Source organism: Chiloscyllium plagiosum, chromosome 2 (assembly GCF_004010195.1).
Source record: "Chiloscyllium plagiosum isolate BGI_BamShark_2017 chromosome 2, ASM401019v2, whole genome shotgun sequence".
Taxonomy (NCBI): domain Eukaryota; kingdom Metazoa; phylum Chordata; class Chondrichthyes; order Orectolobiformes; family Hemiscylliidae; genus Chiloscyllium; species Chiloscyllium plagiosum.
Window position 1 is genome coordinate 29,335,506 of NC_057711.1, and position 18,111 is coordinate 29,353,616.

At 34.7% G+C, this 18,111-nt stretch overlaps 1 protein-coding gene across 5 annotated transcripts in view; it reads left to right on the plus strand.

Moving 5' to 3' along the window:
- Positions 1–18,111, plus strand: part of pik3r1 (phosphoinositide-3-kinase, regulatory subunit 1 (alpha)) — a 76,606-nt gene that overhangs the window by 45,723 nt on the left and 12,772 nt on the right. Inside the window, exons 3-7 of one of the 5 annotated variants that reach the window (XM_043706432.1) lie at positions 883–975; positions 1,778–1,852; positions 3,038–3,169; positions 4,620–4,821; positions 4,986–5,080. In XM_043706432.1, the coding sequence (XP_043562367.1) occupies positions 883–975; positions 1,778–1,852; positions 3,038–3,169; positions 4,620–4,821; positions 4,986–5,080 (597 nt within the window). Of the gene's footprint in view, positions 1–882; positions 976–1,777; positions 1,853–3,037; positions 3,170–4,619; positions 4,822–4,985; positions 5,081–13,553; positions 13,654–14,226; positions 14,369–15,609; positions 15,857–18,111 lie in introns of those variants that run through there. The other 4 variants (XM_043706453.1, XM_043706445.1, XM_043706437.1 and 1 more) reach the window with 4 other exon arrangements.

The window sequence follows — 18,111 nt, forward strand, 5'->3', positions numbered from 1 at the left end:
CAGATTTCCTGTCCTATATTTTCCAATGTGTCATAATGTTTCATATTCTGATTCCCTGAATTTTGGACTTAATGCTGAACTGGGCAGACTTATATTCTGCTACAGTATAATTCTGAGAGCAACAGTATAGCAGCAGTGCCCTCATTTGGTAACAATCAAGTAGCACAACTTAAGTTTGGAAATTTTTGCAAACTGTTTTCATTTGAAATGCAAGAGCAAAGCAAGAATCAAATATTTACATCTTTTTGAGTGAGTTTCCTCCTCTGGGTTCTTCTTCTTAGATTACATGTGTGCACAATTTCAAACCCAACCAAGTTTTGTGTTGTAAATTTCTCTTAATATATTTAAATATACATGAAACCAGTTGGGTCTAAAAAATCCATAGTCATCCAGATATCTGTTGTGTTTCCAATTAAGCCCCAAAGAACTTCTGAGAACTGCTTTCATAGAACTTTTGGACTTGCAATAAAATTTTAAGCTCAAGAAAAACAGATGCCAAGAGACTTTTGTTTTAAACCATCAGTTAAATTACAAGCTGGGAGTTCTTTTAGAGTAGAAAATGGGAGGAGTAAACCAGCTAAACAAATCAGAATAGCCTTTGACAATCTTTTGTTAAATATGGTAATAAATTACTTTTAAGCCCCATATCTTTTTGAAAAGTCAAACATTAAGCCAGAAAAGTTTCTCGTGATCTTTTGAGTAATCGGAATAAAGGTAGTTTGTGAGTACAATCTATTTGAGTGTGCCAGAGTTGTGGAGAGGATGTGTCTGCAATATTGACAAAGTCAATAAGAACATTTATTTAGGATTTAAAAATTAAACAGTCATGCATTTATTTTTAGATTACTAAAACATTAACTAAATTTTTTTTGACTTGTGCAGCTTCTGTCCTACCAGATTTAACGGAGCAGTTCTCACCCCCAGACGTTGCACCAACCATCCTAGTGAAATTAGTAGAGGCTATTGAAAAAACAGGTAAAGTTTGCAATTTTAATTAATTTGGTTTTTAAAATTCTGCCTGATTTCTGTTTAAAGGAGAGTTTCTTGAAAGGGTTTAAGCAACCACAAACATATGGGCAACATTGTTGGATTAGGTTACCTATATTGATGTAACTCCAGTCTGGAGTTGATTTGTACTAGAATAGTTGTACAAATATTTGTACAAATATTAATTTGTACTAGAATAGTTTGGAATATTTGGTAAAATAGATCCTCTTAATTTCAAACACTATGGCTATCTATTGCAAAACTGATGCAGAATCCTGTCACAGAAAATTTTGGTAAACGTTTCCAATTTTTTTGTTTCAAATATTTGTGTATTTGGATTTTCATTGTAAGAGCTGCTGGCAATATGATTAACAATCACAGTTTTGCATGTCTATATCCAATCCATTTGATCAAGCAAGTGTATGTTAAAGGTTTTCTAGATTTTAAAAATCACATCACAGTAATTTTGCAGTTGTAGGTTTAATTGTAAGCTTTTAGCTATAGCCACCTTTACAGTGCTGATTTGTTTGCAATACAAGTTAATCTTCAGTTTGTTTTTACATTCAGAATAAAAGACGTCATGTCAGAATTTAGTGTAAAAGCCACTATATCTTAAATTGCATTTAGCTAGTATTGCTACAAATGAACTGTTCAACATGCACACTCTAGTTACTAGCACACACTCTAGTTAGTTGCTTGTTAACTTGCCTAGACTCCTTCATGGTTCTTAAGTGTTCCGGTATGAGTAAAACCGTGTAACTTACCCAATGAATGCCCTTGTATTTTACAGGTTTAGAGAGTGCCAATTTATACCGAATGTCTGGTTCATGTGGTGGTGCTGAATTAAAACAGTTGTTGGATTATGGTAAATATATGGCACCTTTTTGGATGTTTTCCAAGTTGTTTGGTACAGATATTTGTGGTTTAAGTGCATTGTCACTACAATAGACTTTTACTCCCTTTTTGTGTTTCTAGCTGTCACTTCATTATAATAAATGTTGCAGTAGTGTTTTCTTTTGGGCATGGTGGGATTGTAAATTCCCAGTTTTTACATAGATTGTGTGTGAAGTTTCTGGAAACACAAGTTGAACCAGGTAGCCACGTGTTTTTACCAAAACAGAGCTTCTTTATATAAATGCTGTGTTACCACTAGGGGGCACCTTTAATGTTGTGTTGGTTGTATTGCAATAATTGAAAGTTTTAGAAGAAGCTGATTTTGGACTCTTATATATCCATTAGAAAATGCATTCAAAACTACCTCTATGAATTCTCTCGTAATTGTTAATTGCACCTAATTTTAATTTTGTCCAGTGTTTTGGGAATTAATTTTTACTTATGAACTGTATGTTCAATCTTCAAATGTATACTACGTGGTACAGTGAAGACAAAGATATTCCTTCAAGCCATAATCTCTAATTTCTTTTTGGATGCTGGGGGCAAAGTACCATTTCTGTTCGTAGGAATCTCTTCAATAATACTATGCCGCTAGTTTTTGCAGTTCTTAGTTTTTCTGCCCTTTTCAGAAAGTGGTATCACTAATACTTTCTGTACTGAGCTGAACTGATCACTTGCCCATTAGTATTCAGGTCATGACTTTACCTTTCTTGGACTTATGTTCTGCAAAAGTGCATTTTAAAGTGAACTGGTACTCCTAGCTGTTTCTCTCCCCACTGTTAGGCAGGATGGTATTCTTAATTATCCTGCTAATACTGCTTTGCCAAGATTGGTTAGATCAGGATGGGTGAAAGATTGAACCAGAGTTATTACTGATTTTAGTAGATGCAGTGTGATTCCAGGTAGCTGCCTCATTAAGAAGCCTGATTAATTGTTTTTATTTATTGAAATATGCTTCTTGAAGTTGTGAACATTTGTATAAAACATGAATTCTTCAGAAAATATATCCTATAACAATGGCACAGCCTTTTGAAAACAAATTTCTGCATACTTGTAACCTGGTATATATCTCACAGACAAGTCAAGTAAATCTCTCTCAACAGCCAGTTTATTTTGTAAACATTTCTGTAGTCATATGCATTTCTCAACTTACCAGATGCAGCCTCAGTGGACATTGAGCAGTTTGATCTGCAGTCACTAACTGATGCTTTAAAGCAATATCTTCAGGAACTGCCAAATCCTGTCATTCCAGCATCCATCTACAGTGATATGGTTTTTACTGCTCAAGGTAAGGAAGAAAAAATTTGCAATTATGTAGCATCTTGTGTAACTCCAGAACATTATAAAGCTAACAAAATACTTAGGAAGTTGGACGAGTATATGGATAGGAAAGGATTAGAGGGATGTGGGCCAAACACAGGCAAATGAAACTAGTTCGGTTTAGGAAACCTGCTCAGCATGCATGAGTTGGGCCAAGGGGCCTGTTGCTGTGCCGAATGACTCTTAAGTATATTCTGTTATAATGTAGGGCAACTCAGAAGCCAGTTTGTGTGGGGTAAGATCCCACAAACACATTAAGCATTAAACTGTCAAATTTGTTATTTAATTTATGGTTGAGCGATAAATGTTGCACTTTGTCATCTGAGATTGTCTGCTTAAGTTCGACCTTCTGATTTAGAAGAGGAAGTACTATCATGGAGTTAACTGTTATTTCATATTAATCAATTTTTAAAAATTTAAGCAGAAAATTTCCAAAAATAAAACATGTATTTATCAACTGTCTTAAAATTTTTAGGCAGTTTCAGAAAAATGCTGTATTTATTTTTGTTTAAATGCTTTAAGAATGCTCATTAGTATGTTTATGCAAAAAGATGCAATGCCACAGAATTTATCTTATTGATGCTATAGGCCTGATTAAATAAAGAGTTTCTTTTCTGTATTCCCTGAACTCTTTCGCAAACCCTTCCATGTACCTTGTTCATGTCTATCAGTTTGCTTCATAACTGCTTTTAATGTCTGCCCTCCGGGTAAGTTTTTTAGTGAGCCCATGTGATATCATTCATTGTGTTTACAGTTTGTAATTTTTCTTCTGTATTGAACTTTGTTTACAAAAATTTCACCAGTTTAAATCATTAGCCATGCAAACTAGGATCGATGTTCTAGCTTATGGTGATAGGTTGTCTGCAGATGTTAATGAATGCAATTATGACAAGAATCAACTCTGTTCAGATATCAGTGCAAACCTGTGACGTGATCTTGATGTGTCACAAAGTACTGAGACATAACCGCGAATTTTACTATGTGGTTTGTAAATTTTGGGTGTGAGTAGGTTACAAAGATCAAAAACAAGACTTGTTGCAGAGTCTATAGAGCTATTAGTCTGCAAAAGTGAAGCCCTATCTACAAATGCATAATGCAGTAAAGGATGTGGTTGTTGGCCTTATCTGCTGTATCTATAAATTGCCCAATCATCTGCATCACAAGAAGAACAGAACCTATTGTATGTACTGTACTAAGTATTTGTGGTCCACATCACAAGCATATAGTTTTCCATTTGTTGTTCACAGTAGCTTTTTAAAAGCTTTCTTGTACCGAACACAGATTGGTAACTGTCAGTCGTCTGAGTGTTTGCTTAGGAATAGCATGTGGAGCGGTACTGGATATTGGATAGGAATTCTGAATGCTGGTGGTTCCGTGCCCTACTGTTGAGTGATGATCTTTAATTTCCCCAAATGCAGAAGTACTCAATACAGAAGAGTGTGCACAGTTGCTAAAGAGAGCTATCCAGTCCCATAATGTGCCTCAACAGTATTGGCTTACACTTCATTATTTGATCAAGCACTTCTGTAAACTTTGCCAAAGCTCTGGAAAGAACAATCTAAGTCCAAGAACATTGGCAGAAATCTTCAATCCTTTGCTTTTCAGACAACAGGCAGCGAGGTATGTACATGACCGTTAAGACAGGGGAATACGTATGTATTTTGTAAAATGTACAGTAGCAACGCTAATGTAAATAACACTTGAACGCCAACTTTTTTTGGAAAATTGTTTAAGATTTCTATTATTGTATAAGTTAGATTTTGAATTTTTTTATTTCGATCTAGCTCAGATACAAATCCTGAATACCATATTAAAATCATAGAAGTGCTTGTAGCCAGTGAATACCAAGAAACACAGACTACACATACACCTGCACCAGGTAAGATCTAGTAATGCACCTTAAACTGAGAGTTTTAAAACTTAATTATGTAAAATTGGGTGGCTTTCTTTTGCTGGATTTTTTCACTCTTTTTCTGCAAGTCTTTTTAACGTATATAATGAATTCTGAAATTTGCAGTAGTTTCCCATATTATCCTTTTGCTTTTCCTTTTCTATTTTTTAAAGTATGCACTTATTTATTTCCATGATGACCTTTTTAGGTAAGAGTTGTTGAGGTATATTTTGTAAAATAGAAATAAGTTCATGGAATTGATGCAGAACAGTCGAGATTTGCCAATCTATTTTTATTCTGTTTTGTTGGAGCACTCTATGTATCTAAAGACAGTGTGCTGTCTAACATGATATTTATGTCTTTGGTGAGGAACTAAATGCAGTCTGTTATTCTGTGTATTTTTAATGCGTTCTTTGCATTAAGATTTTAATGTGAACTTAGTAAGATGATCAAAATTGGATCTCTTTCCATCTTTCCTTTTCAGTTCAGTCTTAAATATAAAGTAGCTGATCTTGCTCAACGTTTTTTGTTTCTTTCATTTTTATTGGATTACGTATGATGATTAAAAGTGAAATGTATCATACAGCTTGTTTCTAAGAAAAGTAAAGTGAGAAATATAGGAAATTGCATTCTTTAAGTATATGTTTTGGAAGTCTCCCTTTAGAGACTCCTGTTAGGGTATTTTAATTGAAACTTTATTGCTGGAACAGCACAGCAGGTCAGGCAGCATCCAGGGAACAGGAGATTCGACGTTTCGGGCACAGGCCCTTCTTCAGGAATGAATCTGCAGACCTCACTTTCTCCTCCAGGGTATTTTAATTAACTGGTTACATAATTCTAATTTCAGTTGGATAATGTAGACTTTGTTTTGAATTCAACTAGAAAAAAAGGCGGCAACAAATGAAATTAACTTTTTGTTCTGTTAAGTGATCGGGGCCATAGATTTGTAGATATGGTGTGAAATAGCCCACATTTTGATCTACAAGAGAGTCCATGGTTATTGGAAGCAAATACAAACCAGAGGAGACTATTCAGCCTGTTGAACCTGCTGTACTATTTAATTGGACTGAGGCTGATTACTTCAAGACTACTTTCCTGTAGTATTCCCAAATCATTAGTATCCATTGATATCAGTTGTCTTTGTGTTAGTGACCCTACTGGCATAGTCCTCTGGGCAGTGAATTCCCAAAGTTTACAAACTTGATTAAAGAAATCCCTCCTAATCTCAGTCTTTGGCCTACCATTACTTCGGCTCACTAGATCTATCTATATCTATTCTATCACACTTTGTTAAAAGTTTCATGTTTTTAAATTGAATCACCTCTCATTCTTCAAAACTAACAAATAAAAGCCCATTTTCCTCAATCTCCTTTATAAAAGATAATCCAGCTAACTCTGGGATTAAACACAGAATGCTGAAGAAATTCTGCAACCTGGCAGTATCTGTGGAGAAAGAAAGAACATTTTAAGTCCAGTACGAATCCTCTTAGAACTTCATTGCAGGGACTAGTCTGGTGAATCTCCATCTCAATACCTCTTTGGGAGGTGTATCCCTCTTTGATTAGGAAACAAAAATTTGAGTACTCCCAAGTATGATCTGAGCAAGTCTGTGCTATTACAGCAAGACATTTTAGTCTTTTATTTCTGAAGGCCAACATGCTACTTGCTTTCTTAATTGCTTGCTAGCTAGTTTTTAGTGACAAGATCACTCGATTTCCTTTTGGACATCAATACTTCCTAACTCACCATTTAAGAAATACTGTTTTTCTGGGGTTTTTTTCTACCAAGGTGAATAACTCATTTATTCAAATTATATTGTCTCTGCTGTATTATTGCACAGTTACCCTGTCAAAGTTTCATTTGAAGCTTCCTTGTATTCACCTAAATATAAATGTCCACTTAGGTTTGCGTCATAAAGCTTGGAAAAATTACACTTGAGTCCTCATAACAAGCAGTTTATGTAGATTGTGAACAACTTTGGCCCCTGTGGTGATCCTCCCAGAATCCTAATAGTAACAGCCTGCTAACCTGAAAATGACTCCATTATTTCTACTGTTTTCTGCTCTGTTAACCAATTCCCAATCCATGCAAGTGCATTATTCCCAATTCCATAATTGACTAATCTCCTATGAGATCTTCTCAAAAGCTTTTAAAAATCCTAATACACTACATCACTGGAATGCTACAGGTAACATTCTTATAAAACTTCAACAGGTTTATCAGAGGACTTTCTTTTCCTAAATCCATGCTGACTCCTCCCCAAGTGCCTAGTTATCTTCCCTCCCCTGTCATTTGTAATTCCCTGTTTTTTTCATGTCTCTCCTGCTCTAAATGAGGTTACATTTTCTGCTTTCCAGTCTGCAGGAACTTTTCCAGAATCAATAGAAATTTGAAACATGGACCCCAATGCATCCATTCTCTTTTTAGCCACCACCTTCAGCACTCTGCAATATGGATCATCTGGGGATTTATCAGCCTTCTCCAGTTAATTTTTTGAGTATTGCCTCCAAATTTGTTTCAGTTCCTTGTTTTCACAAGTCCCTTAGTTCCTAGTATTTCTTGGAGATTTTCTATATTCCACAAAGATGACCACAATCCGATCAGCCACAACCTTACTAAATAATAAAACAAATTCAAACACCTAAATGACTTGCATCTCTTTTTTTTTCATCTGTTTCCTGTTCATAGTTCTTTGTATTTTAAAGATCGATGTGTGATTTGATATTGATTCCTAAATTATTTCAAGTGGTATAGGTTTATTTGGATATTACACTGGGAGCACACTGAAGAATTTCTGAATGAATGAGCTATGGTGGGCTGCATGGTATCTATCATTTGTAATAGTCTCAAATCATTATTGAAAAAATTAAATTGGAAATCGAACAATTAAATGAAGGATTTGGATACTGTCTAGGAATTTTATGCTGGTGGTAAGATATAGATTTAAGTCCTTTTAAGTTCCTCCATTACCTATGCGAAGCTGTCTCACTTTTATCAAGTTGGTTAAAAAGGATGAAAACAAGTTTGACATTCCCAGGGCACTTGTGAACTTCCTAGGTTCTCTTACATGTGGCTCCATGTTGGATTGTAGTAATTTTTGTCTGGTGCAAAGCAATGTGATGTTACCTATTCAAGATGGTTACATCTCTTGCTGTACTGTACTGACCTTGTACTGTCACTTTTGCATTCATGCATACTTAAAATTGCCTTGCATTGATGTGGAAGTACTACTATAATGGTAGTGTTAAGTTTCACTTGCGTTTGCTATGTTTTGTCAATATCATCATGATTTTATGGTATAGTTGAAGAAATGGTACACAGCAAATAAAGTAATAGATTTAATTACTGAAATGTTTTAGTGAGATATTTTGCTTGTAGAAACTTTCATCTGGAATAACTGTATAACAGTTATGTTACTGAATTAGTGATCCAGAATCCTGGAGTATAATCCAAAGGGTATCTAAGTAGCAGTATGACAATTTGAGGAATAAACCTGGAATTTAAACAAGTGGTTATTGGAGTTTTTAGATTATCATGGAAAACTGCTAATTTACCTGTCCCATAGCTTATATGAAACTCCAACCCATGGCATCATAGATTCTTAATTGTCAGCAACAGTGATGTTGGTGACTGCTATATCGAAAGAATAAATTGTTTTTAAAAATTAGAAAATGCATAAAATTCATCAGGTTGCTGTAGATGAACTTACCTTTTCATTGATAGTTATACAATTTTATGGGAATGTTGAATTAAACTTTCTCCTGTTAAAAGCTGACAATGTACAGTATATGCTATAATATACAGTTTCTATTAGTCTATAATATAAAATGTATTTGTGCAGATCCAAAAATTTATGGTTCCTTAAAGTATTTGTTTGCAATTCCTATTTAGTAACTGTTATAGAGTCCAAAACAAGGAAAGGCTTACTGGTCATTTTCAATTTTTAAAATGATCTTATCCATTCTTATCTCCTGAAGCCCAAGACCACCGCCATCTGTTATATCCAGTTGGTTTCCGATAGATGTTTCTTTAGTCTCTAAAACTCTTGGTTTAAGAACTTGATGGGCTTCTGGATTAGAACAATGGACACTCCTATTAACTCAGTTGTATAGTCAATCAATTGACTACTGGAGATCCTTAGCATAAAAATGTTATGATAATGTCATGTATTTGCGATGATGGCTAGTATAGAGCATTAAATAAAAATACAGCTAAATAATTGGAGCTCATTCATTTTGCCAGTTTAACTTTAGTCAAGAACAGTTCCCGTGCAAGACACAATGCAGGGAAAGAGGTTTTCTAGAGTTGAATTAAAACCAGCATTAAATTGTTGGTCAAAATTATACTGAAGCATCTTTATTTTCTTAACTGTGAACTACTCTCTGTGGCTTTACTATTTGTACTCTATGCTACTTTCTCCCCACTCCCACCCTCCTCTAGCTTATCTCTCCACGCTTCAGGCTCACTGCCTTTATTCCTGATGAAGGGCTTTTGTCCGAAACGTCGATTTCGAAGCTTCTTGGATGCTGGCTGAACTGCTCTTCCAGCACCACTAATCCAGAATCTGGTTTCCAGCATCTGCAGTCATTGTTTTTATCATTTGTAGTCAGCCTGTTATTAAAATCAAATGTTAATTTTTTTTAAGTGAATTTTGAGCCACTTTATTTTTCAACTCTTTGCCAAAGCAAGGTGGTTGAATATTTGATCATTAATGTTCTGATTTTGTCTCTTTCTGGTTTTCATTAATTTACTGTATGAATCTGTGTTTAACTTGGTTACTATGTTTACAGATTCATTTCAAAAATAATTCATTGGTTGTAAAGTACTTGGGGTGTACTAGTAATTATAGTGCATTTGTCAATCACATTTTTGTTATGGAATATGGAAAAATCTCTTACGACCCATTGCAAAATGTTTCCAATAGTATTCAACATTATGGGAAGGTTTAGTATGCCTACTCTTAATAGCTTTAAGGTGGCTTGAGGGTCTCTTGTGATGTGCTCCGCGTCCCTACGTCTGGGCCAGCAGGCTTGGGGCTCAAGTCCCACCTGCTGTACAGGTATGTAATAAATCTGAACAGGTTTATTAGAAAATCGGCAATCATTTGTGTTTTTTGTTTGACTTCTAAAGGACATGTTACAATATTGGGCTGCTTACAAAAAAATTCTGTATTTCTAAAGCATCAATAAGACCATAAGAATTCGGAAAAGGAGTGGGTTGTTCAGCCTATTGAGCCTGCTCCACCATTCAACAGGGCTGAACTGACATTCCGCTTTCCTGCATTATCCTCCTAAACCCTTAATTCTCTTACTGATCAAGAATTTATCTCTGCCTTAAATATACACAAACACTCTGCCTCCACAGTTCTCTGTGGCAAGGAGTTCCTAAGAGTGACAACTCTCGGAAAATAAAATTTCGTCCCCTTATTCTATCTCATTCCCATTAGAAGAAACATACTCTAAGCAATTAACCTGTAAAGCCCTTTAAGCTCCTACATCTTTCAGTATTTCTAAATAAACCTGTTGGACTAAAGCCTGGTATTCTGACTTTTAACTTTGTCCACCCCAGTCCAACACCAGCACCATCACCTCTCATTCTTAACTCCAGTGAGTAGAGTCTCAACTGTTGAGACTTTGCTCAAATCTTTCTTTTTTGTTAGCATAGCAACATGATGTAGAAAACAATCGTAAATGGAACAAGTCATATATAGCTTCCTGATGTGTGCACAGCCTGGGCATGATAACTGCTAGAACCTATTGTAAAGCATGTATGAATTTCAATTTTTTGAGAACCAATATGACTGCAATTATGTGTATTTCTTGCTTCCGGTTTAGTATATTTATAAAAGATTCTACAAAAATCTATAGGAAGGAAGAAGAAAATAAAAACAATGGTTAACATAGTACCTTCAACTGAATTATAGAAATGGCTGGGATATTCAGCAGGAATGTAAAACAAATGTTAAACAGTGGCCTAGAGCTTTAGCTTTAAACTAACTTATGGACTACTAGAACAAAAGCTATAAAATGTGGGTGCTACAAACCTAAAATGAAGCTGGGAATATGCTGGTCAAGTAACATGTTTGGATGCACTTTAAGTTTGAACCTTGTTTTATTTTACATGAAATTTTATATTTAACCTGAAGAGGGCTCTGAATATTAAAGCAGACTTTAACGCGCATACGTAGTTTTGTTTTGCATTCTGAATTTTCTTCTTCACTGCTGAAGATGCTAATTTCTGTTAGCTACATTCCATTTTTTTCCATTTCCATTCCATGAAATTTTTACAATCAAATGTAGTTGCATTTATGATAGAGAAACGATTAGGAACCCTTGTGTTGTAGCTTCTGTGCAGTTTGCTCCTGTATCATTCAAAGCAAAATAATTGAACAGATTACAATGTCTTTACAGTTTCGACATGGCTTTGAGGTTGGATTGTTACCCGAGTTGTATGAACCAAGAATGTCCATGAAGTTTTAGATCTGGTCAGTACTGAGTTAACTGATTTCAGTTGAGGTAGCAACTCGCTACACCACTCCAATTTAGGGGAGGAAAGGTTTGCCAGAGTGCCGGTTTCTGATTGCTACATTCTGATTTCCTGTCAGAGGTATGTCTTTGAAACATGTTGAGGAAGGGGCAGACTCCAGTTGTAATGCAAGACTGAAAAGCATTCTGGTATTTGCCATGAGGGCTGGTAATTTTGGCCACTTGTTAAAGATTCCCCACAGCATCATATCTAATAAGGAAGTTAGTGCTTTGCAGAAGGAAGAAAATAGTTTTAATTTTGACTGTCTTGGGCATAACCTCTATTTTTGGGGTGAAGCATTTCTAAGTTATCACATTGAAACATTTAAATTTCCTTTTTAGCAAATTTTAGAAGTGTATAGCTGAAGTTTGAACTTAGCCCATTGGACGTGATCTTCTCAGTTAGGCTCATTTAATTCATTATTTTGGATTTTACTTCCGTTCCTTCAACTGCTTTCCAAGATCTTGTATTGAGACTTCATTAATTTCAGTTGTACATCATTAAAGCTACTCTTTGACACAAGGGAAAGAAGTTTAGCTTTGAGTTTTTTAAATTTGTAATAAAATTTGCCAATTCCCTTTAAATGATCAAGTGTGTCACTTCAGCATATTTTGATTTTTCTGAGGCGAATAAGCTCAATTGAATTCTTTCTTATAACTTAAATTACAGATAACTTGAATAATCAGTACACATTATTTTCCTAAATAAATGAATTAAGTTTTGTATAACCTTTTGAAGTCCTGAACTTCCCACAATAAACCAGAGTTTTAGAGACTGAATGGATGTCCATTATTGTGAAAAGCTGTAATATTTTTCAAAATTAAAAAAATTTAGCTAAGGTGTGTGTGGAATTAAAGGTCATACTTATTAATATGTTAATATTTTGAATATTCATTAATTCAGCAAAATTTAAAAAGGTGCATATTGATTGAGTTTACAAGTTTTTTTTATGGCAATTTCTAGTAGACTAGATTAAATTTAAAAAATACTTTTTCTTAAATTTTGCTAAAGCTGATTTTACTGTCAGCTGGCCTGAAATTCAAATTTAATCCTCCAACCCAATGCAGATTGAGTTCTAGTTGAACTTTTGAGTCCCTGAAGTTGAAACTCCTATTGGTTGGGAATAAAATGATCAGAATACTTGTTTCTGGTCTTTAAAATGGATTATGAAGTTTGCTATTGTAAACTGCAATTTTAAAAGTACGTACTTGCGTGTAACAAGTTTTTAAAATTTTTGGTTTTGTTTTAATTTCTTGATTCAACTATATTTGGTCTGTGTATTTTGCCTATGTGGTCATTTTTATTATTGAAATACACGGAGGATTGAAATATGAGCAGTCTAAAGTAGTGCAGTGTCGTCTTTGTTCTGCACCTGTAGTCTGACCTGAAGCAATAGCTGTAGTCAGATTCTGAGTTGGATTGCTAGTGGAGGGAAGCAACTCTAGGAAAGCTTTGATTCTATTTTTGCTGAACCAGCTTTGCTGCTTCCTACACTTGGCAGTCTGAAGTGGTTTGCTTTCCATAAAGTAATAGTCAAATGCAGTGACCATTTATGAACACTTATAGGTCCTCTTAAACAAGCCCTAATGTCTTTGATATTCGTTCCCTGTTAACAAGAAGTTGTTTTTTTATTAATGAAAGTTACCTAAATTTCTAATCAGCTGCTTTCTCATGCTCTTCCTTCTAGTCCTCCTCATCTGTTTTGCCCTGCCAAAGAGAGAAATCCCTAACTCAGCAAATATTTGAACTTGCCTGGGTTAATGTTTAAAAAGATTTTTATCATTAGTTGAATTCAGACCATTGATGTGCTGCAAGTACAGAACTTGGGTTCACTTTTTAATTATTAACTTTGTGCTCTACAAAGATATCTGTACACTACTGCAAAGAGTTCACTTGTTAAAATTGCATTCATTTCTTGACTAGCTGATCACAAGAACCTGATGTTCAGATGCAGAGTCTGATGTTTTCACTGCTGATAGTATGATACTTCTGCAGCTTTTGAACTGTACCTTGAAACCATTTGCAGAAGGCAAAAGGTATTGCCTTTACAGTTAAATAAAGTAGTTCAGAGCTGTATAGTTAATGCAAGGAAACTGATTGATTAATACAGTAAATTGTCGAAATACATAATGAAGTAGAAAACTCACATTGTATAGTACAATATGTAAGCTTGTCTATGCATATTTAGTGTTTAAGAATCTGGTTTAAAATTGCTCTTCCAGAATTATGACTTATAGCTAGGATAGGATTTTGATTCTTCTGTCACTCTTGTTTTCCCCCACCCCACCCCAAACCTTGTTCCCAGTGCCTAGTTTAGTACATATCTGGCATTTAGCCAGACCATGCAGTGGCAGTGGAAAATCACCTGTCTGTCACTTCTGTCTATGCTAGCTTAACATATGGTGTCGCAGCAAGCTAGACTGGTTTGAGTTGAGCATTAACCTGATTGTACAAGTGTATGCATCCAGGGTTTGGTTTTTTTTTGGTAAAGCCCTCAAGGGATTAAAGCTTTACTCCCCTAGTTGCAGAACTCCAGTCTTCTTTATTTTAAAACTTTTTTAGCAATAGAAGTGAAAAATAGACTTTTTTTTTGCACGGAGTACTTTATCACACCTTTTTTCCACATTAGCTGATTACAGTATAGTTCAGTTTAGAGTTCAGCTCTTTTTAAATTCAAACTTTTAAATAAAATGTTTTCGTTCTACTGTTTGTATGAAAACTTGCAGAAAATTCAAGTGCTTCAGTTACAAGGTTGGTGGAAAAACATGTTTCAGTTTTGAATATTGTGCAAATAGCAGTGGATTGCCGTCTTTTGCTCCCGTTGGGATTTTCCTCCAAATGCTCTTATTTGCCCAGAGATGTGGGTGTTGCTGGCAAAGGCATTTCTTACTGCCCTTGAAAAGTAGTGCTAAGCCATTTTCTTGAACTGCTGTTGCTTGTGTGGTGAGAGTGCACACTGGTATAAGTAGTGTTCTGTTTACTGATGAGAACAGATAGATGATAGTGACTGAATTTTTTTTAAATTTGAAAATGATTTAGAATTGATCATTTGTAAAGGCCTTTTGAATTATTGTTAATTGCTATACAAGACTTCTCATGGATGTGTATGGTTGGTTATGCTTGGATTTTGCATTAGAGTTCTTAATATATTGGGCTAATGGTGTAGTGATTTAGGTGTAAAATAGTGATGTTGCATTTAAATCTGATCCACCTTCTGACATGAGTTAAATGAAGGCATCTTATTTAATCTTCACATTCATTTTGATCACTTAAAATCTTGTAAAATTTATAATTCTAAGAACACTGTTTCAACCCACACACACAGCTTTTGGAATATAACTATTAAAATGCTGCATACAGGAAAGCATTTGGTACTGGGCTTTCCAGTGTTTAGGGCAAATGTGAATTCCTGCCAGTAGCTCAGCCTTAATCTTCCAGGTGGGTGTTGTTTCATTCAGATTCCTGTTTCATTTGTACCAATATGCCACAATGTCAGCTTTCAGTATTATGGATGTATATTTTAGAACACTTTATTTAAATCTGTTAGTATAACTGGAATTTATCTATCTTTTGTTTTAACAATTCATGGGTATGTTTAACCATGCTGTATTTTGTTCTCATTGGCCACTTAAGGTTCACAGTTTTGAAAAGATGCAATTTTTTTTTAAAGCTTAAAACTTCTTAGAATGGACTAGCTGTGTGTACTGCCAGATGCATTGAGGAGCCTACGTGCTGCAGTTAAGCTCTTGTCAGGTTGCCAAAGTGGGATGTACCAAGCTGGAAGCATTAGATAGAAAATAGAAAATTATTAGTGCTAACTTTGTAGGATTTTAGTCTGTTAACTAATTTTATTGTAAAATGATTTTCATTTACTGAATTTGGGAGTTGATACTTATTAATACTGAAAGTCACTAGATATAGGAAATGAGCAGGAGTGGTCTGGTGACATTATCTTGATTTGGATTGGCTGTAGTGTATGATGTAAGAGGTTACAGTGCAGCCCTTCATAGGTTTTAAAATGAATTCCAAGACATCATTGTAAAAAGACTGCATTTCTTCTTATGATTGACCCTGATCAGCAATGTTCGAATCTTAATGTACAAGACAGTTTGGAATATGGAAGAACTAGAATTAGATTATCATAGAACAGAAATCCCCTGTGCCACAGATTTGATGTTTTACATAGAGATGGATCCACCAGGTAATTCTACAGTAAAACCAAAACAGCACTGGTTTAATGTAGGTATTTGTGCACAATCTGTGACAATAGTGAAGTTGTTTGTGATTTCTGGATGTTAAATGTTTAAATTTTCAGTCTAGACAAAGCATATTTGTTGCTGCTGATGAGTATTTTCCCTCCTCTTATATTAGATATGTTAACTTTAGTGCTGAAGGGGGTACTTACATTGTGCTTGTAATTCCATTTAACAGGAGATAGGACTGCATTTGGCATATTTGACAAGGATGAATAATGAAAGCAATCTGTGTCAAAACAGAGAGCCTAAAATTCTAGTGAAATATTTGTCATTTTTATCTTGCTATAGGGTTAGTAATTTGTGGCTGGTATTCAGGAAGGTAAATAACTATGCGCATTCTTGAAACTGAAGTGGCAATGTAAAAATTATGCATTCATCAAAATATATTTTTTGTAATGGGTCAACAGTGGAATTTGTGCAGTCCTATCAGCTTCATTAACTACTTTTTATTAGTTGTAGCATAGTATTTTATTGACAAGTTCAAAATTAAATTAATTGCTAGAGCAGTATATATTTGTTTACTTGTGTTACGAAATTATAATTATCTGTAGAAGAACAGGATTTTAAGAGGAAAGTTACTTGATCAAGATTGCTTAAGAACTATATCTGTACATTTCTGGAACTAAATTAATGAAATGATACATCACTTTAGATTAAGCATGTGGCTGTTCTTTCTGCTTTTAGTTTTATTTGTATTGAAATATTAATTATAAAATAGCTAGCTGTTAACATTCTTGCTAAATGCTAAGTACTTATCTACCATTTTAAACAGTTATTTCACAAAATTGAGACGAATAAGTAGTTGATTTATGAAAACTTGTAGTTTTTCTTTGTAAAAGCACAATAGTATTTGCTGAAATAATTTTTTAAAAGGTATTGTGGTTAGTGAGATGTCCTAGTCACCATATTTAAGGTTCATCTAAAATCCTATAAAGAGCTAGGCTATGCTGAGTGTTGTGACTATATTAATGACTAATCTTTTGAAGGTTTAATATCCACTGAAGCTGAAAAAAATCATGCAGTATTGTTTTTATTGGCTGCAGAATCTGTTTCTGTATGGTTCATTTAAAAACCTTTTTAAGCAAGGTTTCAGTACAGTGCCTTAACCCTTTCATTACTTTAGTTGTTGGGAGAGAATTACACTTAATAGGTGTGGAAGTATTTTGAAGCAGCTTTTTGTAAACTATATCCATAAATTTGAAATGTGAAGTAGTTTTTTTTGAGGATGGAGAAAGATTGTTTGTTTGTTTGAAAAGGTTGAGGTCATGCTTAAATTTCAGATTTTAATTTATCTGTCAAATGTGAATTGATTGCAGCAGTAAACTGAATGTCTAATTAACAATTCTTATCTACATAATTTCCTGCTGATCATCTAATACCAGCTAGTGGTTACGTTAAAATGTGCTTCTGCATTTAATTTTAAAATCATGTGAGATGCTTACAATTTGATGTAGTTTGTGTATCACCTAAAAATTTATTTTAGTAATATATCAGTATTGTACTTCGTCACCTGGAAAATCACCCAGATTATTTCAGTATAAAGTCAGAGTAGTGCATGGATTCCAATTCTCTTGTGTAGTATTGATTTTCAGTCTTAGTGTCATATTTTAAAATATTTTAATGTAAATGATTTGAATGTGAACTTAAGCATAGTTAGTAAGTTTGCAAATGACCCAAAATTGGTGGTATAGATGACCGTGAAGAAGGGTATCTAAGATTACAAAGAGGTCTTGATCAGTTGGATCAGTGGGCTGAGAAATGGCAGAGTTTAATTTGGATAAATGCAAGGTATTGCATTTTGGTAAAACAAACAAGGACAGGACTTCGTAATGGTAAGGCCCTGGGTAGTATTGTAGAACGGAGACCTAGGGATTCAGGAGCATAATTCTTTTTGAAATTTGCATCACTTGTAGACAGGGTGAGGAAGAAAGCAATTAGCATGCTTGTCTTCATTTCTCAAACCTTTTTGTATTGAAGTTGGGATGCCAAGTTGAGGTTGTACAAGTAGTTGGTGAGGCCTCATCTGAAGTACTGTATCATTCTGGTCATCTAGCTATAGAAAGAATGTTACTAAATTGGAGAGTATTTAGAAAAGGTTTACCAGGATGTTGCTGGAACTGGAGGGTTTGAGCTACAAGGAGAGGCTGGGAGACTGGGACTATTTTCACTAGCATCGGATGTCGAGGGGTGACCTTTAGAGGTTTATAAAATCCATAAGGGCCATAGATAAGGTGAATT